The 16,993-nt window shown below is 51.0% G+C and overlaps 1 protein-coding gene across 1 annotated transcript; it reads right to left on the bottom strand.

The window, feature by feature from the left end:
- Nucleotides 1-7,056: 7,056 nt before the first annotated feature.
- B9D1 (B9 domain containing 1) lies at nucleotides 7,057-11,010 on the bottom strand. The gene is made up of 7 exons (XM_075515097.1): nucleotides 10,898-11,010; nucleotides 10,515-10,583; nucleotides 10,291-10,402; nucleotides 10,125-10,221; nucleotides 9,590-9,652; nucleotides 8,259-8,326; nucleotides 7,057-8,070 (listed from the first exon to the last, which is right to left on the bottom strand). The coding sequence occupies exons 1-7, from the start codon at nucleotides 10,961-10,963 to the stop codon at nucleotides 7,925-7,927; spliced, it is 621 nt and encodes a 206-aa protein (XP_075371212.1). The 5' UTR covers nucleotides 10,964-11,010; the 3' UTR covers nucleotides 7,057-7,924.
- Nucleotides 11,011-16,993: the final 5,983 nt, after the last annotated feature.

Genomic DNA, 16,993 nt, shown 5'->3' with positions numbered 1-16,993 from the left:
TGCAGAGGTTGAAATAGTAAATTATGAACGGGGGAGCAGGGAGATGCCTTGGGGGGAGAGCGCGCATCCTCTGGCTTCGCTGCGGGGAGCCCGGAGCTGTGCCAAACCCGGGGTGTGGGACCCTCGGATATTTGGTAAATACCTCTCTGAGGAGATTCAGGGGAAAATCTGTCCCCAGCGGCTGTTTAACGTGGGGTGGGGCAGGGAGGTGGTGCAAACTTTATTCGTAAGTGAACTGGTGACCAGCAGAATTGTTAGCTGTGGCGTGCATTGAAACTCTGGTTGAAAATGATGTCGAAGTGCAAAATATTTCTAAAGCACCTGAATGTCTCCGTGGCCAGCAGACAGCTGCTGCGTGCAGAGCACAGATACTCCCAAGGCATCCAGGTGCGGAGGGATGAAGGCGGCGTGTGCTGCTGGACGCGGATGAAATGCTGGGGGTGGAGGGAGCAGGTATTAAAAAAAATAATCTGTGGCTGTTCAGCAAACATACATAAAGCAGCCTGGACATGTTACCCGATCTGTTCTCAACACTTGTGCTGCTAGTTGAGCAACTGCGTTCCCGTTCTCGGGTGAAAGAAAATCGATGACATTTCAAATAGCCGGAATAAAGCAGTAGTAAAGGTGGAGTTTGTCTTCTCGGCTCCTTTCCTGCTGCTGCCTGACATGAAATCTCACCGGGACATCAATGCTGCCAGCTTTGCAGCTTGAAAGCTTAAATATGCTCTGGGAGATCCTCACAAGCAGGTACGGCATCGTGGTTTTAATCCCTGTTTAAACACCGTACACCGAAGCTGCTGTAGGTCAGATCAGAGCTCGATCCAGCCCAGGGTCTTGTTGCTGGCAGCAGAGACCTTCCCGGAGCAGAGACCTTCCCGGAGCAGAGACCTTCCCGGAGCAGAGACCTTCCCGGAGCAGAGACCTTCCCGGAGCAGAGACCCTGCATTTAGTGGTCACTGATACAACTGCCTAAGAACCCCTTTGTGAAACCACTTACTCTCCCGGCCTCCGTGACGGCCTCTGGGATCACGCTGCATAGCTGAAGGAGGCAGGGGCTGGACGAGAACTTTGTGCCCGGCTGCTGGAGCGGATGGAGGCGAGGGCTGAACGGCCTCTGCAGAATGCTGCCTCAGCGTGGACTTGTCCCCCCAGCTATGCTGTCACTAACCCACGTGGGATTCCCCATAGCGCTGTGGCTGAACCACCTCTAGTGATTTCTAAGATGGAAAATCATTAGACACCTTCCTTGTGCCACACCGCGGTGGGAACATGGAACCTGTGAAAATCGGGCAATGGGGTCCATGTTCTTCTTGAAGGGCTTTTTGGCCGGGGAATGAAATTCAGTGGTTTAACCAAGCTGAAGGGAGCCAGTTCTGCCTTGGTGTAGCAGCACATATGGCCTAGGAGACCGTGGGCTGGCTGGGGTTGTGTTGGGTGACGGCGGTGGGGGTGGTTTTTTGCTTTTTTAGTGTCTTCATTAGCAAGTCTGGCACTAAATGTAGTGAGATTCTCCGAGGTGAATTTGGGTACTTAAATATCTTGGCCTGAATAGAGATATAAAAATAGAAGCCTACAGCAGTTAGAGATGCTTCTGCTGATCTTCCCTCTGAAGGACTAGAGACTGAATCACTTGCACCCTGCCGTGAAAGCGGGTTGTGTTGCACCTTGCTTCTCTGCAGCTTCCTTCCTGGGGGCTCAGGCCTGGTTTCGGTGGCCAAAGGATGGTTTCTAGCAGGATTTGTGCCCTGAAGATGGCCAGGCACTGGAAATCTGTTGTCTCAAGCCTAGCCCTCGTAACCCGTTGTCCTTGTGCTCTGCAGCCTCTGTTACGCTGCAGTGGGGGTGCTGGGTGCTCTCTGCAGGCTGGCAGGAGCTGCGGTTTTGTGGTTTTTTGTGGGTTTGTTGTTTTTTTTTTTTTTCCCCCCTGTGCTCCAAATGTGGAGGTTGTTTCTGGGTTTGCAAACACCCCTGAGTGCCTCAGCTCTTGGGGTTTGAGCTCACCCATGTTTGCTTCCCAGGGGACTCCCCAGCGTGTAGCGAAAAGCTGGTTGTTTGCAGATGACACCAAGTTGTGCGGGAGTGTTGATCTGCTGGAGGGTAGGCAGGCTCTGCAGAGGGACCTGGACAGGCTGGATCCATGGGCCGGGGCCAATTGTGTGAGGTTCAACAAGGCCCAGTGCAAGGTCCTGCCCTTGGGTCACAGCAGCCCCATGCAACGCTACAGGCTTGGGGAGCAGTGGCTGGAAAGCTGCCTGGCAGAGAAGGACCTGGGGGTGTTGGTCGACAGCCAGCTGAATATGAGCCAGCAGTGTGCCCAGGTGGCCAAGAAAGCCAATGGCATCCTGGCTTGTATCAGGACCAGTGTGGCCAGCAGGACTGGGGCAGTGATCGTGCCCCTGTACTCGGCACTGGTGAGGCCGCACCTCGAACGCTGTGTTCAGTGTTGGGCCCCTCACTCCCAGAGAGACATTGAGGGGCTGGAGCGTGTCCAGAGAAGGGCAACGGAGCTGGGGAAGGGTCTGGAGCACAAGGCTGATGGGGAGCGGCTGGGGGACTGGGGTTGTTCAGCCTGGAGAAAAGGAGGCTGAGGGGAGACCTCATCGCTCTCTGCAACTCCCTGAAAGGAGGTTGTAGAGAGGTGGGGTCGGTCTCTTCTCCCAGGTCACAAGTGATAGGAGGAGAGGAAATGGCCTCCAGTTGCGCCAGGGGAGGTTTAGACTGGATATTAGGAAATTTTACTTCACTGGAAGGGTTCTCAAGCACTGGAACAGGCTGCCCAGGGCAGGGGTTGAGTCCCCATCCCTGGAGGGATTTAAAAGCCGTTGGGATGAGGTGCTTAGGGACATGGTGTAGTGGTGGGCTGGGCAGTGTTAGGTTTATGGTTGGACTCGATGATCTTAAAGGTCTTTTCCAACCTATACGATTCTGTGATTCTGTGAAAAGCCTTGGGGATCGCTGCTGGGGAGTGCACCCTGTGGATGAACGGTGAGAGGAGGAAAGGGAACAAGTGCTGAGCATCCCTTGGTGTGGGCTGGGCGGCCTTTGCTCAGCTCTTTGCCATGTTCCTGCTTGGGGTTTGCATGGCCTGGAAGACGTTCAAAATTGCTGTTGGTGGTTGCTCCAGACATGCTGCTGGCACAGGTTTGTGTGCCTGGACCTTGGATCTCCAGCTGGGCTGGGTGGTGGGTGCAGGAGGGGTGGTTCATGGTGCTCTCATGGGGGGCTCGGTTCCTTGAGCGGCTTCGAGGGGCACCCTGGAGATGTCCTGCGTGGGCTCTGCCGCAGCCACCCGCTCGTCCAGCTGCTGCTCGGTGCCATCCACTGGCACTGCCGGACTAAAGGGAAAAGGCCCAGAGGAAGGTGGTTCTTGCTGGTGCTCTTGGACGCTGGCGGTGCCTGGCCAGTCGCAGACACAGGCTCCACGCTGCAGCTGCGGGTGCAAGCCCGGCTCTGTCACCGCAGATGCTGTTCGTTCTGTGTAACCCCCATCTCCCACCCCAGCTGTCCTGTCCTCCTGTCACCCCACAGACCCACGGGACTGCAGATACAGGGTGTTCAGCCCCCCGTCTCCCCAGGCAGCGGGTCCTGGCGTGATGCTCCAGTGACCTTGGCACAAACGGGTCATCCTGGGGCTGGTTTGCGATGGGCTGAAACGCTGCCGGTGACGAGCCCAGGTACAGTCAGAGCTGAAGCTTCAATTTTCTTCAAATTGGGCTCTTCTGTGCTTCTATGGTTCTGTATTTTATTTTGCCTCCCCCCCCCCCATTTGGAGTATTTCACAGGAGGCTCCTGCTCCTAAACCGACACCGCTGCTGGGGAGCAGTTGCTGTCAGCTTTAATCCATCTGCGAGACTCTCGGTTTCAGATGGAGATAACTTCTAGCTGCTGCAATACCGCTGTTGTAAAATAGCCTTGCTAGCCTCAGGACAAAGACAGTTTCTCAAGCGCTCGCTGGTGCACAGCTTGCTGGCGCAGTCCCGCTCCCTGCGAGGCAGCTCGGGTGGCTCGTGGTGCTGGGAGGTGTTTGCCCCGTGCTCTCGGGGCAAGGGGCAGTGGCAGGGCAGCCGGCACCGTTGCATTGAGCAATTTTCCATGTAGGAACAGGAAAAACTTGGGTGTCCTTCATGCAATCTTCTTAGCTAATTGTTATTAGCAACATCCAACATCTTCTAAAGATTGAAAACTGCCACGAGAGGGCAGGAGCTGATGCTGCTGTTTCTAGTTTTGGTAGAAAGGGCTACAAATATCAGTTCCTAAAGGCTATCCAAATGGTTTTTCTTTTTCCAGAGGGTTTGATTCCCAAGCTGCTGCTCAGTCTGTGTCCTTCGCTGTCTCCCTCCCAGGGTGGCTTCCATGCTGAGGGCAGGAAAACTCTCCCGTGAAGTGAGCAGAGTCCTGCTGGGCAGCTCTCTCCAAAGCTCCTCCAGACCGTGCGAGCAGAGGAGGGCTTCCGCAAAGTCCCCAACCATCTCACAGGCTTCATTCGCCTGTAACAGTCTCACTCCGTTTCGATGGCCTTGAAGCCTCATCCTGTGTCAGGACACATGTTCTGAATAAAGAATTTTTTTTCCTGCCCATCTTGAATTAAGAGGTTAATGGCCAATTTCACTGTCTGGGAGAGATTTAAGCGTAACAAAACAGGAGCTGCAGCGCCAGCTGACAGCCTCGCACTGCCATCTGTGCTACAAGGGGTTGGGAACTTCAGTTTTGAATAAAAGGGAGAATGATTAACTAGTAAACGAGCAGGGTGGTTACAGCTGCCCGGAGAGGGGGCGAAAGGAAATTACTTGGAGCCTCCACTATAGCAAGGCTGGGTTTTTCTGGGTTTTGGCTGTTCTTAAAGCATGGGTTCATTTTAACCTTTAACACTAACTGCAACAAACACTTACGGGTCATAAATCCCTTCCTTATTAATGTCACCCGCTCTCGGCACCACAGTGTCGTGTCTATCTTTACTCCTCTGTCACAAGAGCAGAGATTCTCTCCAGGGTGAAACAGCTGCAAACGCTCTGCCGCGCCCGAGTACCAAAGACTTAAACCAGAGACGGTTTTCCAGAAAATGATAAAGGCGGCAGCAGCAAGCCTGTCTCTGGGAGAAGAGCATGTTTATGAGAGAGATCAACAGTTGCCTCTCGGAACAAAGGAACGGCATTGAACTTGGGAAACTTACTGAAAACATCACCCCCACACGTGCCCTTGTGTAAGGAGCAAACTGTGTCGGACCGAAAAGCTCCCGCAGCGAAGTGCTCACAAGCTAAACGTTAAGGCCTTGAAGAAGGTATGTGAGGTTCCTAACAAACATGCTCAAGTCACTGAGGAGTCAAAAAAAAACCAACCCCCCAAACCAACCACACTCAGAGACAATAGGCAAAAAGCCCTAATAATGCCGGTAAGCAGTGTGAGATCTGCTTATAGAGTCATGTATCTTAAATACTCTTTTATGGAGTTTGGGATTTTAATTTTTTTTTTAAACCCTTGCTTTTCACTCTTTTCTTTTAATCTTTCCTCTGAGGGTCCCCGCAGCTTGGCCGTGAGCGGTGAAGCTGTGCAAATGCACGTGTTGGTTTTGATCGGTCTCAGCGTGGTAAGCATCCAACTACTCGTTTGAAACAGGAGCAATTCAGGAGCTGGGTCGTAGTACCACCCTGCAAAGCTGCGTGTGACTAAATTCACTGCGCCCCTGTGGGCACGAAGGTTGGGCTTTACCTGGGTTTAACAGGTTTCTCATGACTAGAAACTCTTGTAGAGTTTTGCTCTAATTGGAATGGGGGCAGGTAACTGTGCTCAAGGGAAAAAAGGTATTTAAGCGGTAGTAGGTTTAATGTTTGCCTTTCAAGTATTTCAAACACAGATATTTATCCTGCTACTGTAGCTAACTGCTTCCCAAATACTTTTGAAAAGGAAACAAAATTCCTTGCACCTCCTCTGAGCCAACAGGAAATACTTATTAATTTGGATTCCAACATGACTCAGTTCAGAGATTACAACAGTTGCCAAAACAACTGGTGGAAGAGCTTTCTGGAAGTGTAAAATCAACAAAAACAAGATAGGAAAAAAGTAAGAGATGAAAAATCATCTGTAACCGCGTTTGGAAAAGTATTTATAAATAGTAGAAAAGACGCTAATGCTCACAGCAAAATTACAGTGATCACATTATCTTTTCAGAAATTGTATTTATTCAGTCACGCTGCTCAGCATGAAATAATAACTCTCTCTAACTGGATGTTTTATTTGATACGTGTCCTGGAGGCTCTGCAGTTCAGTGCTGTGTGTTATTACTTGTATTTCTACAGTTTCAAGGTCTTGGTAGTTCACTTACAGGGTGGTAACGTGTTAAGTCATTCTCACAGTCACTTCGTGGTTTTTGCAGTCAAACACAAGAGATTACATGCCCAAATTTAAATACAAAAATGAATAAGTAATTAGTAATTTCCTTGTAGCATATGCTTCTTTCTCTTTTGTACCTGTAAGAATAGCAGATCTTGGATGCTTTAGGACTTAGGAACATCCATTCTGGCGCAAACAAATGAAAACTCTAGCAGTAGAAAGACAAACAAATATATTTAGACAACTGGGTTTATTCAGCCTAAAAGAGCAGCACTAACATGAGCTTGGAGGGGGATTCAGTGAAAGGCCAGGGTAAGACATCAGAGGAGAAGCTCCTCGGACCGAGGCCAGCTCTGCCCTCACGCTGCAGACATCCGAGAGCAGCACATCAGCGCTGGGGCTCCTGTCGCACACTAGTAACAACCAACATCGTTTCGGCCCTTCTCCGAGGTTACGCAATGGGAAAGAAAACCTGAGTATAGCAGACTTGAACATCACACTGTTGCTTTTTCACTGCCTTTCTTTTGATCAGAAAACCAGCTAAGGAAAGCCACCTGTGTAACATACAGGCTGGAGGGACCTACTGAAGGGAGGCGAAGGTCCTTCCTGCTACTCCCCACTCTCCTGTGCAGCACAGTGCCTCCAATACCTGCTTTGGAGCTAAATACTGCTTATGACTGCACACATAGCTGGCTTACTGAGACTCAACCCTCTTTGCAGAGCTTCCTCTAAAGCTTATTTTTTAGTCAGTATCTGCATTTGAAATGCAATTTGTTCTACCAGAAGTCAAAACCATGCAGCAAGGATATGTTTAACACCATGGTCTCTCTAACTCCTCTAAAATAAACTGCTGTCCTTTTTTTTTTTTTCTTCTTCCTGAAGCTTGATGTAGAAATACAAATCTAGCAATGGAAGAGTCATCAGCTTGTTCTAAATGCCTCAAAAAAAAAAAAGCCCTGCAAAAGCCCAGGTTGTTTCACTGAAAAATGTGGAGAGGTTTGTTTCTACAGTGCATGAGCTATTTTATTAGTTGCACAAACTCTAAAGGACCATGTGGGATTATAAAGAAAATTGCTGTTGCTTTTGTAGAGGGAAGCACGTGGCACAGAGAAGCGCGTGTGCATTTCACTGGAACGTTTCCATATTCCCTCCTTTTTGGAAGGTGCAATAATTTCAATTTCCCATTTCTACCACAAAAAAAGTTAGTAAAAAGAACTGGGTTTGCAATGATGTTTTAAACACAGGAAAACCGCTACAACTATAAACTTTCCTATTCTTTAAATATATAAAGAGTGTACAAAAGGCTGTTATAAAAAATATGTTGTTACAGGTCTTATTTTGAGATAGTCTGATATTACTCATAAAAATGCTAAATATTATCTGATGACATTACTTTACATAATACTTCAGCCTGTATGCTTACTGAAAGGATCATACTTAGGTAATTATTCCAAAGCCTCATGGGCTTGCATTTCTCTTGGAATAACGGTCTCCAGTGAAATTTTCTCAGTTTAGTCAGATACTCATTTCCCTTTGCCACAAAAAGCCCCAAAGCGTTTAACTTCCCTGTGAGCCTTTGAACATCTCGTGCCCGAGTTCAATACCTATGAATCCCTTCTGCAACAGGCACTAGAGAAGGGTTCTGCATGTCGCTCGGGCTCACGTCGTAGCCCAACTTCTTCATATCTTTGGTCACTACGTTGAAGGAAATGGTCACAAAGCCTTGAGATCGCACCCTCGTTACTAGAAGAAAGAAGATGTGAATAAAACTGGTGAAGAGAGGTTTTTGCATAGTTGTTGAACTCCTCACATATCCAGGCAGGACTGTTCTCAGCAGGAACAACTAGTCTTTTGTATCCACGGAAGATGGATGGCCAAGCTGTAGCCTGCTGTCATGCAAGGGCTGCAGTCAGGAGCCCCCAGGGACTTACCTTCTCTTCCTTCTCCCTGCGCTACCACTTTGGGGTCAGTAAATTCTGGACGTCTCCCTGTGAACCAACTTGGAGAAGAAAATAGAAAATAATTAATTGGATACATTCACATTCAGTGTTTAGATTTGATACAGTTCATTATACACATGTTAAAAAAAACAAAGGGGGGGTTAATGAAACTCCCAGCTTTTGTTTGCAGCAGGGAGTTTTGAAGACTGATTTACTTTATTGCTGATCTGCTTTGATCAAAGATAAGTTTTGTCCCTCTAGCAAAAAAAATGAAACCAAGTTCATACACATTATGTTAAATCCAAGTTATTTCTAGGCTAGACAGAATCTTTCTATGACAAAGAAGCTTTTGAAACTGATTACTCTTGATTTCCTAGAGAGTAATCCAGGCTTGGATTAATACCAGAGAGGCCTGGATACTTTGAATACATCAGAGGTGCACATAATACAAAAGTATACAAATTAGAGTGTAGATTCTACAAAAAGGGTATCATGAAGAGAAGAAAAGTAAATCAGTTGAATCCTGGCTGTTGGGCACAGAGATTCCCACACTGACTCTGACCCAAAGCGCTTGAGTACCGCAGGGCTGGCTCTGCGCAAGGGTAGGCTCTGTTGGTACAGGCAATCCACAACCGAACAGTCGGCTCACAGATCATTCAGACTCTACTTAAACAATACAGTGGAAGGAAAAAACCTTAATACCCTTGGCTGCTGTGTATAGACTGCTACTTCAGAAGGGATGTGTGTGTAAACATGACAAAGGTTACAGCAAATGCATTGCAGATGGAAAAAAAAGGTAGAACTGGGAATTGTTTTTCCATGTTCTGCCTTTGCTTTCCAGGTCGCTCTTAATGTGGCTATCCTTCAAGAAAAGTCCCTAGCTACAGTAAGATTTGGGGATGGACTGCAGCACACCTCCTTAGAGTCCAGCGATGACTACAATGCTCAGTAAAATTAGTCTAAGTAGCGCCTCTGCAAGTCACATCACTGACGTGAATCAACCTGTGGAACGCTGAGCTGCCACTCGGTGCAAGAACTCACGTACCAGCCTGCTCTGCTGAAATGAGTTCTTTTTCAAACCAACAGTTTTCAAATATGAGGATGAAAAAAAGACGAGCTAGCATTACTGCAAGCAGGTAGTTCACATGTTTTAAGAAAGCTCTTCAAAAGGCCTAGACACCTAAAAATGTGATTTTACCTCCAGAACTCAAAACTATCTGGTTATGATACACGGTATTCACACATATGCACCAGTGAGCAGCTGGGTATACCTTTGTGACTAAGAGCAAGAAGGACTTTAAAAAAAAGTCTTTAATTATTACCTTGTAAACTTCTGCAGCCTAGATGTAGACTCTGGAACAAACATAGCGATGGTTCTTGTATGCCTAAAACAAACATGAGACGCACAGAACTTATGAAATGAACCAAAAAGCACTGGCAAGGCTTCTTATGTTTATAAAGGTACCAGAATTTCAGACACATCAGGCCACTGAACATCTCAAAGTGTAATACTTTCCCTCCCACAAAGAAAGGGTTTGTTTGCATAGGAAGAGCGTATCTTCCTCCATTTCCAGTGGGGGGAATGAAAGCTTAGCCTGTGCTGAGAGTGATGGGGGGGAGGTAACGTACTGTGCTTCATGCTTGGGTTTTCTACGTGCCAGTTTTGACTTTACAGTTGTCTACAGGATTATCAAAAATTATTTGATAACCAGGGGCTGCTGCTAGAAAATCCACGCTCTTTGGACCAAATGGACAAGACACGGTAAGGAGATATGGGAACATTTTTGTTTCTGAAACAACATAGTAACTGGAAAAAAAATCTCCATTTCAGTCCTGAAAGACAGGTTGTCACCTCACCTTCCGGGTGTGAAGGGAACATGAACAGCTCCATAACCTCTGACCACATCGTTTCCAAAGAAGTCAGGTCCGTAGACGCTCACTACAATCTGCGGCCCTGCGAAGGAAGCGGGTGTGAGAGGGGTGCCTGGTCTGCGAGCTGGATCCCACCACCCCCAGCACTCACAGCCAGACGGGTTGGTGCTCTTGAAGGTAATGTCGATGGGGAAGTTCCAGACGAGCGTGGTGGGCGCAACGTCGCTCTTGGAGGTGATCTGGGAGATGCCCTCCTCCAGGCCCTGTGGGGAGAATGTGGCGTGAGCCAGGGGCCTGCACTAAGCCCATTACAGACGTGCTGCCGGGGGGCCTGGCGGGCAGGCTGGGTTTCAGGGGTGCACAGTGGGGCCTTACCGCTGTGGGAACCCAGTCTTGGCCGTAGACGAAGCAGAACTTGCAGTAGAGGTCGTCAAATCCGGGGAACTGTGTGAGAGAGAGGCCGTCTTGGTGGGGAATTACTGGGACTGGGGGCCAGCCCGAGTCACTGGGCTGAGGGCAGCCTGCACCACCATGACTAAGAGCCAGCCCGCGTTACTTGGGTCGGGGCTGAGGCCCAGCCCGCCCTACTGGCACCCGGGCGGAGACAGGGCTGCGTTATGGGACCGAGGACCGAAGCAAGGCCGCGTTACTGGGGCCGCGCTGCTGCGGCCCAGGCCGGGCTGTGTCGCGGGGGACCGGGCTCCCCGCCCCGCTGGGGGCCGGCGGGGCCCCCCCACGGCCCGTCGCGGCGCGCTCACCTGCCCGCTCTCGATCTGCCCGTTGACCGCCAGCAGGAAGACGCTGGGGCTGCCGGCGGCCGCCATGGCGCCGGGCGCGGCCTGCCCCGTTGCTAGGGGCCGCGCTCCGGCCGTTGCCATGGATACGGACGGCGCGGCGGCGGGGACACGCTTCCTGGGCGGACGGCGCTTCGCGGAGCTCCCGCTCTGAGGGGGCTCCCCGCCTCCCGAACGCGGGCGGATCGCCCCAAAACGCGGGCAGCCCCCCCCCTCCCCGGTGCGGGCCGTGCCTCCGGCAGCGCTGCTCCCTTCACCACGGCCTGGCCCCGCAGCCCCCTCACCCCCATGGCCGCCCCACCAGGCCTGAGGGGCCGGGGCTGAGGCCCACCGGCCGCTCTCCCTGTTTATTCTTCATACCACCTCATATTTTGAACTTTCTAGATTTTTTTTTTTTAATATTAGCCTCTATCAACCCCAGTAAGCTCTTTTTAAAGAGCAGCCAGGGAACGGGGGCCTCGTCCCGGTAGCAGGCGCCGAGGACATGGCCACTAGATGTTGCTGCCGGCTGGGCTGAAGCAGCTCCGTCCGCTCCCGGGCGAGGGCCAGAGCCACGAGGTGTTCTCCAGCGAGGAAAAGCATTTGGGATCGGTGGGAAATGGTGCATTTTGTGGTCTCCGGAGGGCTGCCCTCACAAGCCACGCTGGTGTGAGGAGAGGGAGAGGCCGGCCGGGTCCTTAGCGTCCCGCAGCGAGGTGATGATTCCCCCGGCCTTACGGCAGCAAGCCGTGCCTCGATAACGCCGTTGTCTGGATGCGGCTGCACATGCTGTGGGAAGGGGAGGAAATGGGATTGTGCTGGTTTAATTAGCCTGCTCTAATTAAAATTAGGGTGAATTTTTGTGTGTAAACAAGGCAGATGAACGTGCTGAGGCTCTGCAGAGCTGAAACTGCTGAAATCTGCTGACCAGGTCTTGCTGTTTCCCCACAGAGGCCACGACGTGACGGTGCTGGCCCGGCTGGGCCGCGGTCGTGCCGCCACTCACGCCAGGAAGCTTCACCGCCCACGCACATGTCAGCGCTGCAGAGGCTCGGCGGCTCGGCCACCATCTGCTGCGGTTCATCCCTTCGCCTCCTTTCTGCATCCTAGACAATGCTCCCCTCGTTGAGAGCGATCCGGGGGGGCATTTGATTGCTGCCAGACCCTCTGGGGAAGGATGGGAGGAATGAGGGAAGCCCCGGCTCGGCCTCTGTTTGGGTTTCCCGTGCTGTGGTTGCAACGAGTCAGAGACCTTTCACACATGGGCTGAGCAGAGGTGCACACTAGCACGGCTGGGACAACGCCTCGGTCCTTGTCCTCATCCGCTAGCTCCATTTTATCTCCCTTCTGGCAGAGCTGGTGGAGATGGCTTTGCTGCTTTGGCTCTCTACAGTGCCACACAGTGGACTATTCATTGCAGGTGTCTTTCCTTAAGGCAAAGGGACACCCCAAGATACCCCCTCTTCTGTTGAAAGGGGTGGTGTGTAAGTAAGTAAACCACCATTACACTTCATGCTGAACAATACCTTCCGTGTTCCAACAGACGTATTCTCTGTCAATACCTATTTCAACTCGATTTTCCAGGTTTTATTTGAGGTTGGTTTGTTTGGTTTGGGTTTTTTTTTTTAACATTCAGCAAACAAATCTGGCCAAGAGAAGAATGGGAGAAAAGCAGGAGGGATGGGAGGCAACGGCTGAAATTTTATCCTCTCTCCCCTGCCCCTCAGAAATGCTTCAGAGAAAATAATTCATTTGAACTGAAAATTATCGGGGGGAAATAAAACCATTCTCGACCAGCTGTCTGATGCAGCTAGCAAGGCTGTTTAATTAACACTTTATTTGGCTACCAGCTACCTCAGAGCTAGCTCAGAGCCAATTTAAGGATTTTTTTTTTTTTCCCTGCCTGGCAAGTGATATACAGCTGCTGGAGGAGTTAATACCAGCACTGGGAGACCTTCCCCCTGACAGAGGGAAGGCAGCAGGGTTATTCAGCAGCTATGAGTCATCTGTACTTGCTTGTGGAAGGACTCTGTCCCCTCCCAGTCATAACGAGACCTTTTTTTCTTTCCTCCCTTGCATGCCAGTCTTGTTCTAATTAGCTGCATTTTTAATCTTTGTGAGTAGAATGAAATCCCAAGCAAGGAAGCATTTTTACCCTGCTGGAAAACTTAATGATCCATCAGAGAGTTTGATTTCCAAGCATAATGAAAACTTACGGATCGCGGGGACTCCGTGGTTGTTATTTAACGATGTTGCTATTTCTCTTGGCCACGTAAAACATTCACCTCTTCTCTCGGACTTGCCCTGACCCTGTGATATGTGAAGGGACTAACGGGAAGCCTCCCTGGGGCATTTGGGGCCGCAGCCGTTCTTGCGGGGAGGAAGGGCACTCGCCTGCTGCTCGCTGACTTGCCATCTCTTGCAGATGCTGTGCCCACGTCGGGTCCCGGCTCGAGAAGAACGACTCCTGGTCTAGTGAGCGCACCGGTGTCCCCTTAGCACTGACCTCCGAGCGCAAGGCACGTTAAACAGCTAAGGGAATTATGTTTTCTTCATTCCCAGAAAGAGCCAGGGGTTGGAAAAATCCAAATTGCTTGGAGCTCTGTCACTAAGAGTTTCTGAATCAAGCCGATGTACCTTGACCTGACGCCCGGAGCCAAACAGGCTGCCTCGCTCCCGGGGCGATGGGCTCCTGGGGAGGCCGGGGTGCTCTCGGAGGGGTTTGTGTGCCGCCGCCGTCTGTTTCCACAGGGATTGACTCTGCACTTGCGTGGGTGAGGGCTGAGCTAACCCTCGGGAGCGGGGGAGAGGGTAAAGGCTCTCCTTTTCCTGGGAGAAGCTGTCCGGCACTGGCCCCATGACGTAGGGCGATACAGCCGGTGGTGTGTACCTCGTACCATGCCCGTTGCCCATCACCCCATCTCTGGGCTCCTTCGGCGTAATGGCAATAGCAGTAGGAGAGGCCTTGATGCGAGTGGCAGGTCCGGGCGCTGCTGCTCGCTGCTGCCTGGGAGAGCGAGCGCTTAAAAGTCTTGTGCTGCAGGGAGCTACCCAGAAAGCAGGTACTTTGTCACCATTACATTTTCGAGTATGATTAAACCAGCCCCGGGGCTGATTCATGGCTTCCAACAGGCGCTCGGGGAAGGTGGGTGAGACAGAAATGACAATACAGTGGCACAGCAGAAAAGTTTATTTTTAATCCCAAGTATTTACGATCAACACCTGCTAAATGGCCAGTGAAATACATTTTATGGTGTCATTAATCTGCAATAAACCAGTTTTATTTTTAGACTGTTTGCACAACATTGCCAGCCTGACTCAGCCCTGCCTGCGTTTTATCTCTGCGAGGAGGCTGCAGAGAGCTTCCCTGCCCTTTGTCTTAACAGCCTTTTGCTTCTGTGCTCAGCGCTCTTCCCACCTGCTGCTCAAAGCAAACGGCATGGAAGGAGGATGTTCTCATAACACCAAACGGCATATCAGAGAAGGGTATTCTTGCTGTAATTCTTGCTGAATATACTTACCCAGAGATTTATTTTGGTGGGAAGGTAGTTGGGCAAAGATAGGCGGGGCGAACTTTTGCGGTACGTGTCTGACCGCTGCGAGCCAGCCGGGAAATGAGACCCAAGGGGTTGTGGCTGCACCAGGAGGGTCCCTGTCACCCTGGGCACAGCGGGGAGGGAGCTTTGCCGGGACGGGGACACACACTGCGCTTTGTAACCCAGGCCGGGTGTGAACCCGAGGAGACTCGCTCCATCCTCAGCCCACGCATGTTTTACCAATATCCCCCCCGAGCAGAAAAGCAGGGCAAAAAGCCAAAGCAGACGCCGCAATATTCAGTATTCTGCTCCCCTCGCCACGCTGGGTAATTTAGCAGGTTGGGGTCCGGCTCTGACAGGTCCTTGCCCGTGTGGCCGCCAGCCCTGCGCCGGGCAGGGCACCGCCGGGTACGGGAGGTGTGGCTGCCAACGAGCTGTGAAACGCCTGGTCTTCTATGAAGAATTAATTTGTATTGGAACTTGTTACCATTTGTGAGATTTTTTTTTTTTTAATGAGGAGAATTAATTAGTGCCTCAGTCTGAGCCAGTCAGAATAAATTAATATGCAGGCAGGAAGGGGGAGAGGGCGAGGAGGACTGGAGAAGCTGGTTCCCAGCGGGGCCATCGGATTCAATCAGGGCGTAAGGAATAAGAGCAATAATCAGGCCCCGGGGAGAGGAGGAGAGGGGAAGTGAGCTCCTTCCTTCGCCGGACACGGAGCCCTCCTGCTCGACAGCTACCTGCCCCGGCGGTGGCTGCGTTTTCGGGGCAGGACTCGGGTGGGAGAGCTGCTCTCTGCTTGTGCATCAGCGGCAAACCCTGGAGACGTTGCCACGGGCCTTCGGCAGCTTGTGCCTCTGAGTGGGGCAAAGCAGAATCAAAAATAAGCTGCTCCAGGGGATTTCAATCAAATATTCAAATAATTAATCTGGTTTCTTTCCCGTGGTGTGACATAATGAGGGTTGCTGGTATTTTCTCTTTCCCCATGAACAGATCTTTTTTTTTTTTTTTTTTCACTGAATAGTCCAATGGCCACAGCTGGAAAAAAACCCCAACCTTGACCGTGAGCGAACACAAGCAAAGGGTCCTGGCACGAGGAGCAGCCCAGCCTGGTCACAGCCCCAACCTGGGTATGAAACCCTCCTGGGGACATTGCTGCGTGCATCAGCGTCGAACCAGGGAGTACGTCTGGGCCGCTGCACGTCCCTCAGCCCGGAGCAACCCCTCTGCACCCTCCCAGCCTCCACAGAGAGCTCGCACCGGGGCTGGCCCCGCTGAAAGGGCTAAAACCCGTCGTGGGCGAAGCAAGGCTGCCTACGTTAACACCGTTTTGCTGCAAGAGGATCGAGCACCCACCTGGCGTGAGCTTGAGTTCCAGGGCCCCAACAGGACTGCAGCAGATAGACGTGTTGAGCTGCTTAAAAATAAAAAGACACGGAGAGTTCAGCCCCTCAGACCGTGCTGCTGGTGCTCAGGCTCCAGCAGGCTGCACTAAAACGTCTAATTATGCCCCTTGTATGGAAGATGAGATTGGCCCCAGCCATTAAAACACAGCCACGTATGTAAAGCTTAATAGGGAAGGTTTAATGGATAAAGTAAATTTAATTATTCATCCTAAGAAAGCTTGTACAAATATCAAATGCTTTTTAGTATTCACGCAACCTGTATGATCTCACAACACCGACAGATTAAAGGTTTTATCTAATTGCACTGGGGATGGGTTCAGATTTCGTTGGGGTTGGGTTTTTTTAATGCTTTTTTTTTTCTCCCCAGCCTGACAAAGAGAATTTCAGATCGACGCCATCTGAGATTTGACCTGGAAGCTGAGACCATCTGAAGGCTCTTCAAGTCACTTTGTGATGGTTTCCTCTGCCCCTTCCTCAGCACGGTGGTTTGTAACCCTCGTTTGATCCCCGCTCCTCAAAGGCTGCCGAAGCGGCTCCGGGCAAGCCCAGACCGACGCAGCGCTGCCGTCTCTGCGGGCTGTGGTTTTGCTGAAACGGAGAGCGGTGGGGCAGAGTCTGGCTCACAAATGGACGCGACTGAATTGTCATTAAAAATGCAAACTAGAAATCGATCCAATTAAATAATAATGACTTGCATTTACCCGGTGCTTTTCACTTCCGATCTTAAACAACGCAACTGTCGCAGACAGCCTGGTGGAAATTGCTTAACGCTGCAGAGATTCAATCAGCAGGAACACTGACGCCGGGCGATGTTAAGCCTCTTCTCTGTGCAGTTGGTCATGGCCAGGTTTGGGCCGAGGACCCAGCTCTGGGAGCTTGGGGGTTTGGTACCTGTATGTCCAGGTGACCGTCCCCGAAAGAGGCATCGGGGAACAATTCATGGTCACTATCTGGTTTTAGAAGATTCAGTTGGAGCTTGACTCTCCCCTGCTGCCAGGCTGTTCCTGCAGGCTTGTGGAAGGACTCGTTATGGGTCCTGCTGAGCTTCCTGGGGTTTGGGAACGTGTGGCTTTGTCAGAGGGGACAGGCGAGGCCCCTGCCCCGCAGCCACAGTGCAAAGTCTCGTAGCAGTCCCCGAG

This window comes from Mycteria americana, chromosome 12, assembly GCF_035582795.1.
Source record: "Mycteria americana isolate JAX WOST 10 ecotype Jacksonville Zoo and Gardens chromosome 12, USCA_MyAme_1.0, whole genome shotgun sequence".
NCBI classification, from domain to species: Eukaryota; Metazoa; Chordata; class Aves; order Ciconiiformes; family Ciconiidae; genus Mycteria; species Mycteria americana.
This window is presented reverse-complemented; position numbering and strand designations above follow the sequence as displayed.